General features: G+C 40.7%; 1 protein-coding gene across 2 annotated transcripts in view; it reads left to right on the top strand.

The window, feature by feature from the left end:
* Nucleotides 1–2,897: 2,897 nt before the first annotated feature.
* Nucleotides 2,898–14,651, top strand: part of pds5b (PDS5 cohesin associated factor B) — a 464,227-nt gene continuing 452,473 nt past the window's right edge. For both annotated transcript variants that reach the window (XM_010787290.1, XM_010787289.1), the window contains exons 1-11: nt 2,898–3,020; nt 3,407–3,610; nt 3,899–3,985; nt 5,432–5,529; nt 6,380–6,506; nt 6,881–6,961; nt 7,722–7,862; nt 9,333–9,448; nt 11,368–11,462; nt 11,683–11,828; nt 13,016–13,167. In XM_010787290.1, the coding sequence (XP_010785592.1) occupies nt 2,913–3,020; nt 3,407–3,610; nt 3,899–3,985; nt 5,432–5,529; nt 6,380–6,506; nt 6,881–6,961; nt 7,722–7,862; nt 9,333–9,448; nt 11,368–11,462; nt 11,683–11,828; nt 13,016–13,167 (1,355 nt within the window). In that variant the 5' untranslated portion in view covers nt 2,898–2,912. The remainder of the gene's footprint in view (nt 3,021–3,406; nt 3,611–3,898; nt 3,986–5,431; nt 5,530–6,379; nt 6,507–6,880; nt 6,962–7,721; nt 7,863–9,332; nt 9,449–11,367; nt 11,463–11,682; nt 11,829–13,015; nt 13,168–14,651) is intronic.

Here is a 14,651-nt window from a genome sequence, read left to right as displayed (position 1 = left end):
CCAGCAACATGTTCAAGGAAAGTAACAAGGAGATGTGTTGATGTGGTTGAGCCATGTTTCTAACTTTAATGAAGTGAGTGGCACAATCCCAACCCAGGAGTGTGTAACACTTAAATCCCTCCTTATAACTGAATTTGCTTCAAAACCAAATCAAACATTATTATAGATTATAGATCAGGACAGAGAGTGAAGGTTTTGCAAGGTAGACAACTTTTTTTGTTACTTCTAATTTTTCTACTATAAGTAGAATCCACTTATAGTAGAATAATAGCTTAAACAAATGCATGTCAACATAAACTTTTTCAGTCGGGCTTGGGCCCCATAATCCATCAAAAAAGCATCATTCCAAAATACCCTTCTCATTTACTTAAGTGTGTTTTCCCATTGCCCATGATTTATTGTCACCAAATGACCTCTCGTTTCCTTTGTCATTTGTAATGTCTCTCCACTTATTTATTTTTGAATAGGTAGTTAAATAACTATTCATAAAACATATAGCAGAAATCCTACAGAAAACTATATTTATCCATGAGGTCATAGGGAACTATTTTCATGTATGACTTTAGTTTTACACACTGCATGTTATAAAGAGCACATACGGTAAGATACAGCATAGAATGTAATCATTATATCATAAAAAGTGAAGAATGATATAAGGTGTGCAGGGCAGGGTGCAGACAAGCTTATGTAATCAGGGAGGGACGGTATCAAAAACAGGCCCTCTGTATGTGTGCGTGCGTGCGTGCGTGTGTGTGTGTTTGTGTGTGTGTGTGATTGCATGCTGGGATTCCTCATGCCTGTCTCATTGTCCTGGGTCCTGTAAGACAAAGGGTTAAGTAAATGTTTGGGGAAGATAAGGCCACTCACCCTGACAGGCAGCAGGCCCTGCTGCCCAGTGGGACCCACATCAAACACACACACACAAAAGCAGAACACACTGTCTAAAACTCTGAAAAACAAAAAAATTAGGTCGCCAACAGTCATCATCTGTTATCATATTATGGAGCCATTTTGTCATAATATGGTTCTTTTATTTTCATCAAAACAAGGGATACACACACACACACACACACACACACACACACACACACACACACACACACACACACACACACACACACACACACACACACACACACACACACAGAAACATGCTCGATTACAATCAGCTATCCCTCCCTCTCTCTCTTTAAAAAACATTTTATATTTCATTCCTGGTATGACTTTCGGCCCGTCCACACACAGGCATGAAAAAAATCTTGAAAAATCTTGATGCTGGGCGTGTCTGAAGCTTGGCGATTTCACGCGCCCAAGGCGACCAACAACCAATCAGGAATCTCCCAGGAATCTCCCGCCCGCCCCTGGCATACAAAGCCTGTCCATTCAATGTTAAAACGAAGTAAACTGGATATAAACTCCCCAAACAGGTGAAAACCTACCAGTTTCACCAACTGTCTCTGCCACCTCCCTCCATGCCTGGTTCCTCCGGTTTAGGTCCCGGTAGGTGAACAGAGAGCAGTCGTAAAGGACCGGGACATTTGGAAAAGACCGCAGCGGTATCTGCATACAGTACACGCGGTTTGATTGGCTAGCGCTTGCACTGGCGGGATTTGCATGAACGGGATTTGATTGGCTGATGCCAGCTTTGCAAGCATTGGGAGCATCAAAAGTTGAACATTGCTCAACTTTTGATGCNATTTAATGCAGATCTGGAGTTTCTGCAACTCTGCTCACGGCGAAGCTGAAAAAAGCCCCTCAACGGTGTTGTTGTAGAATTGTGAATGATTCTGAATGCCAATTGAACTCGGGAAAGTAGAACAAGACTATCAAAACTGAAAAGTTTGTATATGGACAGTATATTGCAATGATGGTGTTTTAATGACTTTCTATCCATAACTTTTAAGGCTTGTTTATAAAGAACCTCAGGTGGTCTCATAGCAGTCTTATAGTTGCTTGGGACCAGCAGGTTATACAGTAGTGAAAATGTGATAGTATCATGGCATGCAAAAAGGTTTTCGATGCTTCTATGGTTAATGAGTTCCTAATATGTTTACATTTGAAAATGTTATATTTCAGCTTTCTAGTCATGCTTCTAATATGGCTTTCAAAAGTCAAATTGGCATCCAAGATCACTCCGAATCTGTCTATCACCTTCTATCATGGGCCACTTCTGATTGGTTATCAATGGCTGGTACATGTGGAGCGCAGCACTTCTGATTGGTGTGGATGACTTACACACAAGAAGAACAAAAATGTTAAAGAAAAATCGCATCATTTCAAATTTCAATTTAAAATCGATGAATCGTTCAGCCCTAATGGACACATTGCTGCCTCTTTAATATCTTTAATGGAAGAGAGCTACTGGCAAGAGAGTGAGGGGTCAGTTTGGTATTGTTGCCAAAGAGCAGCGTAAAGTGCAACATGGCTGATTTACCCATTAGTGATTTACTTCATTGAAAGTCATAGCTGATTTTGCGTCTTGTGAATGTCCTAAATATGAATTTGGTGTGATCCGTGACAGGCTTCAGCCGCTGCCCTGAAATGTTGAACACAATGGTAGCAGCAGCTCCGGTGAAAAGTCAGCCTGGTCTCTGGATACAGCAATTTCATCCCTGATTCAGCTTGTAGAAAGCTATTAGTGTGCTGTGAATACCTCGCTGAATATTTCACGAGTCTCTATTGCAGCTTTCTGTCGCAGCCTTGAAGTATTAAAAAGGTTTGCCTCGGGTTCAAAATAGTAGGCAATGTGCCGCCTTCTTACTTTTTGTTATTCGGTTGAGGCTCAGCAATTCTTCAAGGTTTATTGTTTTTAGTCCCTTTCTCTTTGTTCTCCGTCTAACCTTCTTTCTGTCTCTCCTCTAATTCTTTACAAATGTTGCTTTCTCTCTCCCCAGGCAGTGAGAGCTAAAGAGATGGCTCACTCTAAAGCTCGAGTCACAGATGGGAAGGTGACCTACCCCCCGGGGGTCAAGGAGATCTCTGATAAAATCTCCAAAGAGGAAATGGTCCGTAGGCTCAAGGTCAGTGTCTGCAGCAGCCGGCGCCTCTGTTTACTGTGTGCTCAGATCAGGGGATTCTCAGGCGTATCTAAGTATTATTGACATATTGGCTTTCATGTTTTTAGAACAGGATTTTGTTGTTAAATATTGTAGTAATATTTATGTTTTTACATTTCAAAGATTTTAAAAGTTTTACTGTCTCTTCTATGTTTAACTTGTCCGAATGTATTAGGTTACGACAGCTCATGCATTATTAAAAGATGTATTATTTGGTGCAAATGAACACATTTAATTATAGGAGGGACATAAAACCTATTTATTGCAAACTTAAGTTAGTCGAAAACTAATCTAGCTAGTTATCCAACCCAGCCACTAACCTCCAGCCTCCCCCCCCCACGCTCTTCTAGATGGTTGTGAAGACCTTCATGGACATGGACCAGGACTCTGAGGAAGAGAAGGAGCTGTACCTGAACCTGGCCCTCCACCTGGCCTCAGACTTCTTCCTCAAGCATCCTGACAAGGACGTGCGTCTGCTGGTAGCCTGCTGCCTGGCAGACATATTCAGGATCTACGCCCCCGAGGCGCCCTACACCTCCCCCGATAAACTAAAGGCAAGACTATGAACATTTAGCTCCAGCGAATCAGGATCCACTAGGATTAGTCTCTCACTGTTTGAATTATGTTTTCCTGTTGCATTTTCTCTGGAGTATCCACCTTAACCTTACTGACCAGTAGATTTGTATTTTTATTTGCCAACTTGGAAGTTGGCCTGAAATTTGATCAGCATTTGGCTGGAAACTTGAAACACCTTTTTATTGAGCTTCTAAACACAACCTGTTTATTTGACAGGCACTAATCAGCATTCAGTAACCAAATACATGTTTCTTTGTTGTCTCCAGGACATTTTCATGTTCATCACCAGGCAGCTCAAAGGACTGGAGGACACGAAAAGCGCTCAGTTCAACAGATACTTCTACCTGCTTGAGGTATGTGACGGTGTGTGTGGATCAGTGGTCGGGCTACGAGTCCAATGCAGGATTTTTTTGTTGTTGTGTCATTTCAGATTTTTATAAACATTTTTATAAAACCCCCCCCCCCCCCCCCCAATTATTCTCTCACGCACACGCCTACATACACGTAAAGCGTGTAGATACACATTTACAACAAATACATCATAATACATATATACATATACTTCCTGTCCCTCCCTAGGACAATGCACATTTTCCAATGCAGTATTGATGCTCCTTATCTAGTCTGTATCCTTTTAGAATCACCCATAGTGCTTTTAAAAAAGTATCTCTTGGTATAACTAATTAAAATGCAATGATCTCAATCACTTTGTTTGTTGGATTTTAAAGAGTAAACTATTTAGGGTGGTAGCCACTCAAACAGATGCTGACGATCTACATGGAGAATAAAGGTGGAACATTTAAAAAATAGCTGCGAGTAGCTTTATGTCTTAAACATGTCTGTAAAGGACCTTTTGAAAGCTTTTTAACCATTTTCGGCCGATAATTTTTGGTGCATCCCTACCCATAAGATTAACGTGACAACTTGTGCTGGAGTATATGACTTGTTAATTTTTCCAAATAAGCATTGCTAGTTGTTTAGATAATCTGTGAATTTAGCAAAATATTTGACCTTTGGTCTTCTGAATACATTTAATAATTCATGTGTTTATTCAAGACCTTATGTAACTGTATCGTAAATAAATGATGCTGAGGGCGAGTGTAGAGCCATAAATCAGGAAGCAGTGACACGCCGTGCACACTCTCAGTAGGAATGACTTAAAATAGATAATAATAAATATTGTATGCATCCTAAAAAAGTACAAGCCTAAGTGTCTCAGTCTTTTTATTATTCTTTTAAGAATGGTTTGGGTTTTCATGCTTAATGGTGTGTTTTTTTATTTGCTCTGGTTCCTTTAATGAGAGTTTTGCCCCCTGGTGAAAATAAATATATCTTTTGTCATTTAAAAAGTTTTATAAAAGGGTTATACTTGGACATTCAGGAGCAATTTTGGGACTGGCAGGTTTAATTATGTATTTTTTGCAACACCAGAGAAATCAAAAATAATTAGCCATGAAGGGGTTTATTTAATAAGTTGTCTAAATATAAAGCTTATTGGAAACTAAACAAGGTAGCATTATACTACTTGAAAACCGACAGCATAATGAATGCTAACTTAGGAGTTGCATTACCTGAATCTGTTGCTTTAAACACAGTCAGCGGCTAGCCGGTGAACATCAAATCAGGCATTTAGGAGCTAAAGAGACAGATATTTCTCTCACAAGTCGGTTGATACCAAAAACAAAGCAAAAAATGACTTAAAGGAAATGAGCCTGTTCTTCTTTCTCCTTAATAGTTTGCATGTGAATTGTGAATTGCCTTGTCACTAACATTGCATTGCCTCCTCTCTTTTTGTTCAGAACATAGCATGGGTGAAGTCCTACAACATCTGCTTTGAGCTCGAAGACAGCAATGAGATTTTCACCCAGCTTTACAGAACACTCTTCCAGGTCATCAAGTAAGTCGTTTTTATAAAAGCCCATCTCAGCTGGATTGTTAGTATTTGGGTTTCACATTCCCTCCTTATTTGCTCCGGTAGTCCTTAAACTCAGAGATGAGCCCTTACAGCACCATCTGGAACCTTAAATGTGTCTCTACTGCAAAATAATGAAACAGCAAATTACCCGTCCGGTTGTTTCCCTTTGATTGCCCTCCTCTCCCCTCTTTACTCTGCTCTCAATTTCACTCTGCTGAGCACAACCTTGAGGGCTGAATTCTGCAGTACAGAGCTTGGCTCTTTGCCATTGGAGCAACATTGTGCTTGTGTTTGTGTCAAAGTTGTGCCAACACAAGGCTTTTTTTGATTATATAGATATATATATACAGCTCTGCTTAAAATGTTTGCAGTGAGCCAGAAGATGTAGGGGAATGCAGTCCTAATATGTTTGGGGGTGGGAGGGGGTGTATGACAGAGTAAACAGGAGGTAATGAGACTAGTAATGCCTGGCGGTGTTGAGGAAAGCAGTCTCTGAGATACAAATCTAGGTAATAATTGCCTTCCTGCTGTAATGCAGATCATTATAAACCAGTACACCCACTCTCTGTGTTATCAGTGCTTCGCAGTCTGTTTGTGTGAGGACAGTTTGTTTTCAAGATGAGATGCAGCAAAGGAAACACATGAAACCTACAAAACGCCTGCTGTCAGCAGAGCAAATGTGAACGCTGAAAACCACAGAGAAATATCTGACACTTCACTAAAGCCACTCTATTTCAGTTTCTTCCTGAATAGGATTGTGGAATATTATATTTGAAAGTCATGCAATGAAGCCAATCTTGACCTTGGACAATCTCTTGCCTTGTTTCCCTAGCAACGGCCACAACCAGAAAGTGCACATGCATATGGTGGACCTGATGAGCTCCATCATCTGCGAGGGAGACACCGTGTCGCAGGAGCTGTTGGACACTGTGTTGGTCAACCTGGTGCCAGCTCACAAGGTATCTGCTCCATGTTTAGATACACATGTACTCAATCAAACAAAAAGCAACATATATCCATGTATACACGCATTGTCACACAATAAATGTTGATAAAAAGAGCATCTCAGTACCTGACACTCTGAACTGAGTTGTGAGCGTATCGTTTTCCATTCCCTGTAATTCAATGAGCCCCCTGCAGGCGGTAGGTGGTAACGCAGCTCAGGAGTTTGTGCTGAAACACCTGTCTGGTACAAGCAAGCTAATGGGATTCTTTTGAGTTTATACCACAAAATGATGGACTTTTTCACATTGTGTATAGTTTCTCTCATCTGTCTGATCATGTTATCTACCCTGCTGATGTTTTATTCACCACTTGTTGTCTTTCTGTCTAGAATTTAAATAAACAAGCATATGACCTGGCCAAAGCTCTGCTGAAGAGGACTGCTCAGGCTATCGAGCCTTACATCACCAATGTAAGATCTTTGACACACTCTTGTTTATTTTTATAATCTTTACACTGATATATCTATGGCTGGATGTATTTTCTGTACCCAACACCCTGCAGTCATGTTCAATATAGTGATCAAATTCAGAAATGATGCTTGATAGAGATGTGCGAGTTGTACGGGTGAAACAGTGGACGCTGTAGCTTCAGTTTGTTTCACGTCGTCTAATTGGAAGAGCATGAAACGAGCACTGCCAGCGTGTTTGACCCTGGGCCAGCCATGATAAAAAATACCTTGGCACTGTGAGAGGATTGTGTCTGGGCAAATGATGCGTTGGACATAAAAATCAGCTGTTGGACATAAAACATTGATGCTTCTAAATATTTGTGCTGAGGCTCGCGTTGCAAACCTGCAGCTGCAGTGATGTCAATTCAGATTTTGACTGATTCTACTGGAGGTGTGCTCGAGCTCAACAGTGAATCACTAGCGATAATATTCTGTATCTCACCTGTGAGCAGTGTGTTCTTCTTCCCAAAGACCACAATATAAATAAATCACCTTACCATCTTTGTTCCACATCCTTATTTTATCCTGACAGCTTATATAATCTTGAGTATCTGCCTCTACATTTGTTTTAATGCAGAGATATAAACACATCCTTAAGAACGCCTTAAAGGAGCTTCATGTCAGAATAGTCACAGCTTGAGTTTCAGGACCCTGTGGGCTTTCTTTTTTCCTTGTGTGTTATCAGTAACCATGAATCCTCCCTCTCTCTCCTCTTCATCAGTTCTTCAACCAGGTGCTGATGTTGGGAAAGACCTCGGTCAGCGATCTGTCCGAGCATGTTTTCGACCTTATCTTGGAGCTTTACAACATCGACAGCCATCTGCTGCTCTCAGTGCTGCCGCAGCTCGAGTTCAAGCTCAAGGTAAAGAAAAACACTCCGTCAGTTAAAGGGGACCTATCATGCAAAATGCACTTTTTTTAATGTCTTTTATACATAAGTATGTGTCCCCGGTGTGTCAGGGAACTCACGCAGCGTCAGAAAATAAAACCCTCTCTCTTTTCCTCGTACCCAAATCTCTAAAAACGGGGCTACAACGGAGCTGATCCAGATTTGCGTCCGATATGACGTAATATCTGAAATGTAGGCTGGCTTTACACCCACGGCCCTATCAGAAACGTTGCTATCAGAAACAATGCCCGACTGTTTTGGACGTAATATGGTCGCTAACACTCAGAGTTAACCTGTACTGGAAAGCATGTGTGTGAAGAAGCAGGAAATAAAAACAAACTCATCTTGTGGTGTAACCGGCAAGAGAGGAAGCCTTTGAGCTCCATACTGTTTCAGAAATAATCCTTGATAATCCATGATATGGCGTTTCATCACGGCAGTTTTTAGTTTAGACAGTAGCTGCCGGGTCCCGCATGAGCTCAGCCCCCTCCTTTTTTATTCATCTTTTTCTTTTTTTTTAAGCTTTCTACCCCAAATCAGCACTTTTGAAACAGGAAGTGAAATAGAGGGATATGAGGCATGGATAGAATGGGTGATCTGTTTGGTATTTTGAGCAAAACACTTCATAGACATGTTTTTTATATATTTGTATATATCTGAGAGCTATTCTATTGCCTAGCATGATAGGTCCACTTTAAACAAATAAAGCCCCAAAGTGCTTTGTGGTTCTCAGACTTTCAATGTTTATTGCTGTTTGTTATTTTGCTTTGTGGGTCTAAATGAAGACCCTTTCATGTTGTTAATATAGTTATTTTATGCAACACCTTAACGCATCCATTAGGATTTTGACTGATAAACACCTTTTTATTATGGTTATTGTTATCATTAGATTTAGTTGTGATAATAGCAGCCATAAAGGTAGAAGTATCAGCAAAGCTTTTGTTAATATTGGACCAACAGAATTGCACATGTTCACTTTCTCTGCAGGTTTGTTGATTCATATTTGAAAGATAATGCAGTCAGCATAATGTTGCCTCTGCAGCGTCTCAGGCCTCCCGCTGATGGATAACGCTCATTAACCGTTCAGAGGGAGTGTAGATCACTGCCTCTCCTCAAAATAATAGCTGCGATAAAATCTCCCCCACAGACTGCACACTCTGTCTCTCAGCTTCAATCATTCATTGTCTCACCTTCACGTTTTTCATGTCTATCCATCCTCACTGCTTTTCCTCTTTCGTCCTCTCTCATTCACACCGTGTCTCTTCCTTGTTGTCGTCTTAACGTCTCATTGTCTCCGATGTTCTAAAACAAGATTGATTCTCTAGAAACTGCCGCCTTTGTGTTATGGGAGTGTTTTGAATGTGGTCAATGTAAATGACTTGGCCTGCATGCCCATTGGAAACAGCCAAACTCTGCATCATCCCTCTGTGTGTGTGTCTGCAGAGTAATGATAATGACGAGAGGCTGCAGGTGGTGAAGCTGCTGGCTAAGATGTTTGGAGCCAAGGACTCTGAGCTGGCCGCACAGAACAAACCGCTGTGGCAGTGTTACCTGGGCAGGTGGGTTTCAGAAATATGGCTTTTACATATACAGATGCTTAACGTCTGATAAAAACTGTATTTGAAGTATGATCAAAAGGGTTCATTTTCATTTTCAATGTTTGATGTGTTTGGCTTACTCATTCGGACAAAACAGGGTTCAACTGGTTATTTGAGTTTCACACAAGTCATTATTAAAATCTTTGACGAATTACAACAAGGGTATTAAGTAGGGGTGCAACAACTAATCGACTTAATCGATTAAAATCAATTAGCAAATTAGTTGCCAACTAATTCAGTCGTCGATTCGTTGGTGACGTCATCACGTGTGTTTTACGCGCCGTTAAACTCCAACGTTATTGGTCTTTTTATCGGTACTGGAGACATTTAAAAAATATGTCATACATTATTGCTACAAAAATATTATATCGCAGTCTTAGTGTCGCCAACTCGTTTCTAACATGCAAAAAGACAAACAAATGCGTCTATGATGTATTTTTGATCAGACGAGATCTCTCCCCCGTCTGTGTGGGAGGGGGCGAGGCAGTTTACACACACGCGCCTGCTACATGCAGCAACACACGGAGGAGATGGCGGAGAGAACGCGCTCCGAGGTGTGGTTAAACTTTACCCGTCTCGATGTGGACAATGCTCGTTGCCAAAAGTGCAATAAGAGTTTAGCATGTAAGGGCGGTAACACGAGCAATTTGTCTAAACATTTAGCAAAAGTGCTCCACATCCAGACGGAGAAATGCACCGGGTTCGACTGTCTTTCTAGTAGCTCTGTAGCTCCGTCCTCGAGTAACGTTTCCACGCCAGGTATTATGTAGGGATGCCAGAAACTGACCATGATCAAATTCGAAAATCGGACAGCCCTTGCGAATATTAATCGCTCCACGAGAAACTCTTCTTTGAACGCACCGCTTTGTTCATCTTTAGTTGTGTTGTTCTCACTGTTCTGTATATCGCCAATAAATCAATCGCACGTGTGACGGAGAGGGGGGTGGGGGGGCGGGCTCGGTGTGTAGCAGCGCAGGCGCAGTTTACAGTAAAACAAACTGGTGGTGTGACCAATGGCCATTTACAATTATTAATACTATTACTAGCATTAGTCTATATTTTGGTTGAAACTAAGCCAGGAAAAAAATGAAAAACATAAATAATAATAAAAATATATATAAATAAAATCGAATTTTAAAAAAGAATTTTCGATTATGGAGACTGTAACGAATATTCGAATAATCGCTGGCATCCCTAGTACTATGTATGCTAGCAGCAAAACACGGAGTTAACTACATTATACAAACATGGGTTAATGATTAGATTAACTGAGTTATTTATTTTGTTAAAGTTTCAGCTATTCTGTTTACAGTTCTGTCATCACATTATTTAATACGATTTGTTAAAACACTGTTGTTTCTTTTGATGTGAAATATTATTTATTTAATTTAAATAAAAAGCAATGTTAATTTTGTTCAAAATGTGTTTAGTTAATTTAATAATATATGTATTTTTGAATCAAGTATTCATCTTTATTGTCTTCATTGTTAGTTTCCACATGCCTAAAACAACCTCAAGCTAAATCTAAAAGTTGATGGCTAAATAAGAGCGCTTGAGAAATTGTGCAAGGCATAATAGTCGATTAATCGTTTCATTAATCGATTATCAAATTAGTCGTTTGTTGCAGCCCTAGTATTAAGTGGTAAACATGAAAACCACACATTTCTAGGTCATTTTAGAAATTACTTTTTGCTATACTCGGTTGTAGAGAAGCTTTTGGGAGAGATTTTCTTCCCAGCCTATGATTTGTGTACATTATAGTCACTTGTGTTTTGCATCCTGAGATACACCGTGTGGATATGCAGCAAATCCCTGCTGGGTTATTTGTGTTTTTGCCTTGTGGAGTTCCTGATATTAACATGAATTTATTTCCTCAAAAGGTTTAACGACATCCATGTGCCCATCAGACTGGAGTGTGTTAAGTTTGCCAGTCATTGTCTCATGAACCACCCAGACCTGGCCAAAGACCTCACAGGTAAATCAGCTGAAAGTGAATTTGTTTAAAATGTTTCATCGTGGTCATTTTGCCACTATGTTCCGGTAATACCTCAACACATTGACACTTTTAATAATAGGTTAAAAGCTAATTAGTGTGTTATTTTTAAAAATAGAAGCCATTGCTGGGTGTTTTCTATGTGTTAGAGACGTCACGTTCTTTCACTTCCAACTCATTTCCCCCCCGTTTTCTTTCCCAGAATTCCTGAGGGTTAGATCACATGACCCAGAGGAGGCCATCCGCCATGATGTCATCGTCTCTATAGTAACTGCTGCCAAGAAAGACTTGTCTCTAGTAAACGATGCATTACTTAATTTTGTAAAGGAGAGGACGTTGGACAAGAGGGTGAGTTGTTTTCTACGTTTGGACTTTGGACTGCATGTTCTCATTGTTTATCAGTTTGTTGTTTGTAGGCCTGGGCAATATGTCAACAAAAGTTTGTTGAAAAAACTAGGGATGCACGATATTGGTTTTTTGAAACCGATACCGATAACTTCCTGCTTCTCAAGACCGATACCGATAACCGATAATAATATAATATATATATATATTAAATGCACCTGTAGTTTTTTCCTCGTTTTCGCCCTGGGGTCGTCTTTTCAAAAGCCTCGTCGATAGGTAAAAGCCCCGGTGCCTTTGCAGCTGGCTTTGGATTCGCCGTTAGTTTAGCAGCGCAGGCGTCTTCGTACGCTTTTAACACACCATCGTAGCGATGGCGATGTTTCAGGTGACTAATCAGGTTGGAAGTATTATAGCTCGTTGCCTTTTTCCCTCCTCGTGGAACTTCTGCATTGCATTTGTTAATACAAATAGCAAGCGAACTATCTAACTTTGAAATAGTCCCATACTACCGACGACATGTTTGTTTACTGTCCTGGCTTCACGGCCGCACACCATTTACGTCACAGCCAGGCATGAGTTAGGGAGCGCTGGATTTGTGAAAAACTCCCCTCCTCCTAAACCACTAATACCACAGTACTGGCAAAACGGGAGGAGCCGAGTGAAAAACAAGCGCCCCTCATCCCAATCCACCCACACCGCAGTATTTTTTCTTTTCTTTTTTTACACATAAAATATATTGTATATTATCGGGGCTATTAATACTTTTATCGGGTTTATCGGGATGACGTCATAATTCCTAATATCAGACCGATAATTATCGTGCACCACTAAAAAAAACGTATCAGATATTTATAACAAAGTCAATTTAGTCTTTTTTCTGTTGAGCCTAAAGATTTCCTTGTCTGATACAGAACCTGAATAATGACAACTAAAACATCTACTAACACATTATCATACAAAAAGTGCAATGTAGGTTTTACTTTTAAAGGCTTTGTTTCTAGTTTCTTTAGGAAGTTGTCAAACAATGTAGCCTACCCGCTACTCATTTTCTTACTGGGGAACTTTTATCATATATCAGTGTTTAAAAATGGCATTCTTGGGTGGGAAAAATCCATTGTAACGTCTCGTCAAATTCTCATACAACCATAAGTGCTAATATCTATCTTTTTTCTTTTCCTATGCTCCATCAGTGGCGTGTACGTAAGGAGGCCATGATGGGCCTGGCATCCATCTACAAGAAGTACTCGCTGCAGGGAGAGGGCGGGAGGGAGGCCTCCAAACAGATTTCCTGGATCAAAGACAAGCTGCTCCACATCTACTACCAGAACAGCATCGATGACAGGTTTGTGTGCATGTGTTCCTGGTTGTTATATCTAACACGTAGAAAGGTCAAAACAGCTTCATCAATTTCAATGATGCTTTGGGAAAACCTGGAGGCAAGTGATGGAGTGTTGGAAACCATTCCCTTTAGTGCTGATTAGGCTCAGTGAGTTCCTTGAATCAATTGCTCATTAACAACTTTGCATGTGCCTTAAGCTATTGGCAGGGCACTTTAAATTCCAGCACTTAATTTAGTTTGATTAATGTGTCTTGTCCCATGGATAACCAGCTGACTGTAGCTAATGTTGTCACATTGAGATACTTTACAGCAGACTTTGGCCGTGTTCCAAACACTTTTCAGAAACAAACGGTAACATCAGGCTTTTTAATCAGCCCTTCAGAACCCAGAAGCTTCTCTCTAGACTCAAATGATTTGTCACTGCAGTTCGACAATCAGCAAAGAGAAACCACCTACAGCAGCCTCAGGGCTCTGTAACGCAATCACAGCTGTTTTCATAAGCTAGTGAAATATGCAGGACTTGTTTTTGAGATTTAAGGCTTTATGCAACACACTGCAGCATCGCTCGCTTCACTGTGAACAAGATCATTTGGTGTGTTATTGTTCCTCCATCTAAACACGCACAACAGAGAGCCTACAGTGCCGCACAGTGGGGGTTGTTGAAAGTCGTTCAGCCAAATGTCACTAGCTGAAGTAGATGTAGATGAGCCATGTTGAGGCAAAGTGGGCACCTCCATAAAAAGCCTAAATGACGACTCCATGACTTCCTAGTCTCAGATCTGACTGCAGAACAGAGTGAGAGGGGGCTGTTATCCATTCACCACTCTGCTGCAGTGGAGCTGCTCAGCTGCCAACAGGAACACTCAGCATTGTAACAGGCAGTTCCTGAGTGTGTGGGAAAGTTACACGGCAGGCAGCATAAGAGTGTTTCTGTTCTCTCAGCACATTCTGTTTTGAAACCTCCAATATTCTACTAATGACAGTTTAAGGGCATCATGACGCGTCTAAAAATGATCCCATTTTTATTACGAGAGGTATTCAAATGTGAGATTATTCCAGGTTTACTTAGTGCATATATATCAGTACATTTGTTGACAGGGTGTGGAGGTCTATTCCCAAGTCTTCCCCATCATGTCATACAGCCCTGCCGGAATAATCAAAATCAGTTTTAACATTTCTGTCACATCTATTGTTTTGAATTAAAGACCTCTCTGGGACAATGTAGCACTTCTTATCTTGTATAATCTCAATAAGGTTAATTTAACTGGGACAGTTACCATAACTGTTCTGAGGAGGAAATGCTGTGACAGGAGAGACGCCATGGTAACCGTCCTCTGCCGTGTCTCCGTCTGGAAAGGATCCCTATCTTTTGTTAGAAACTGCAAATGGCCAGTGAGGGACTATAGCAGGGCTAATCAATTGGCGGCCCGCGGGCCAAATCCGGCCTCGGGGTGATATTTACTGGCCCTTTGAGTATAATGTTAAAA

Source organism: Notothenia coriiceps, unplaced genomic scaffold (assembly GCF_000735185.1).
Source record: "Notothenia coriiceps isolate Sejong01 unplaced genomic scaffold, NC01 NC01_scaffold00030215, whole genome shotgun sequence".
Taxonomy (NCBI): Eukaryota; Metazoa; Chordata; class Actinopteri; order Perciformes; family Nototheniidae; genus Notothenia; species Notothenia coriiceps.
Note: the sequence above shows the minus strand (reverse complement) of the source record. Positions and strands in the feature narration are given on the sequence as shown.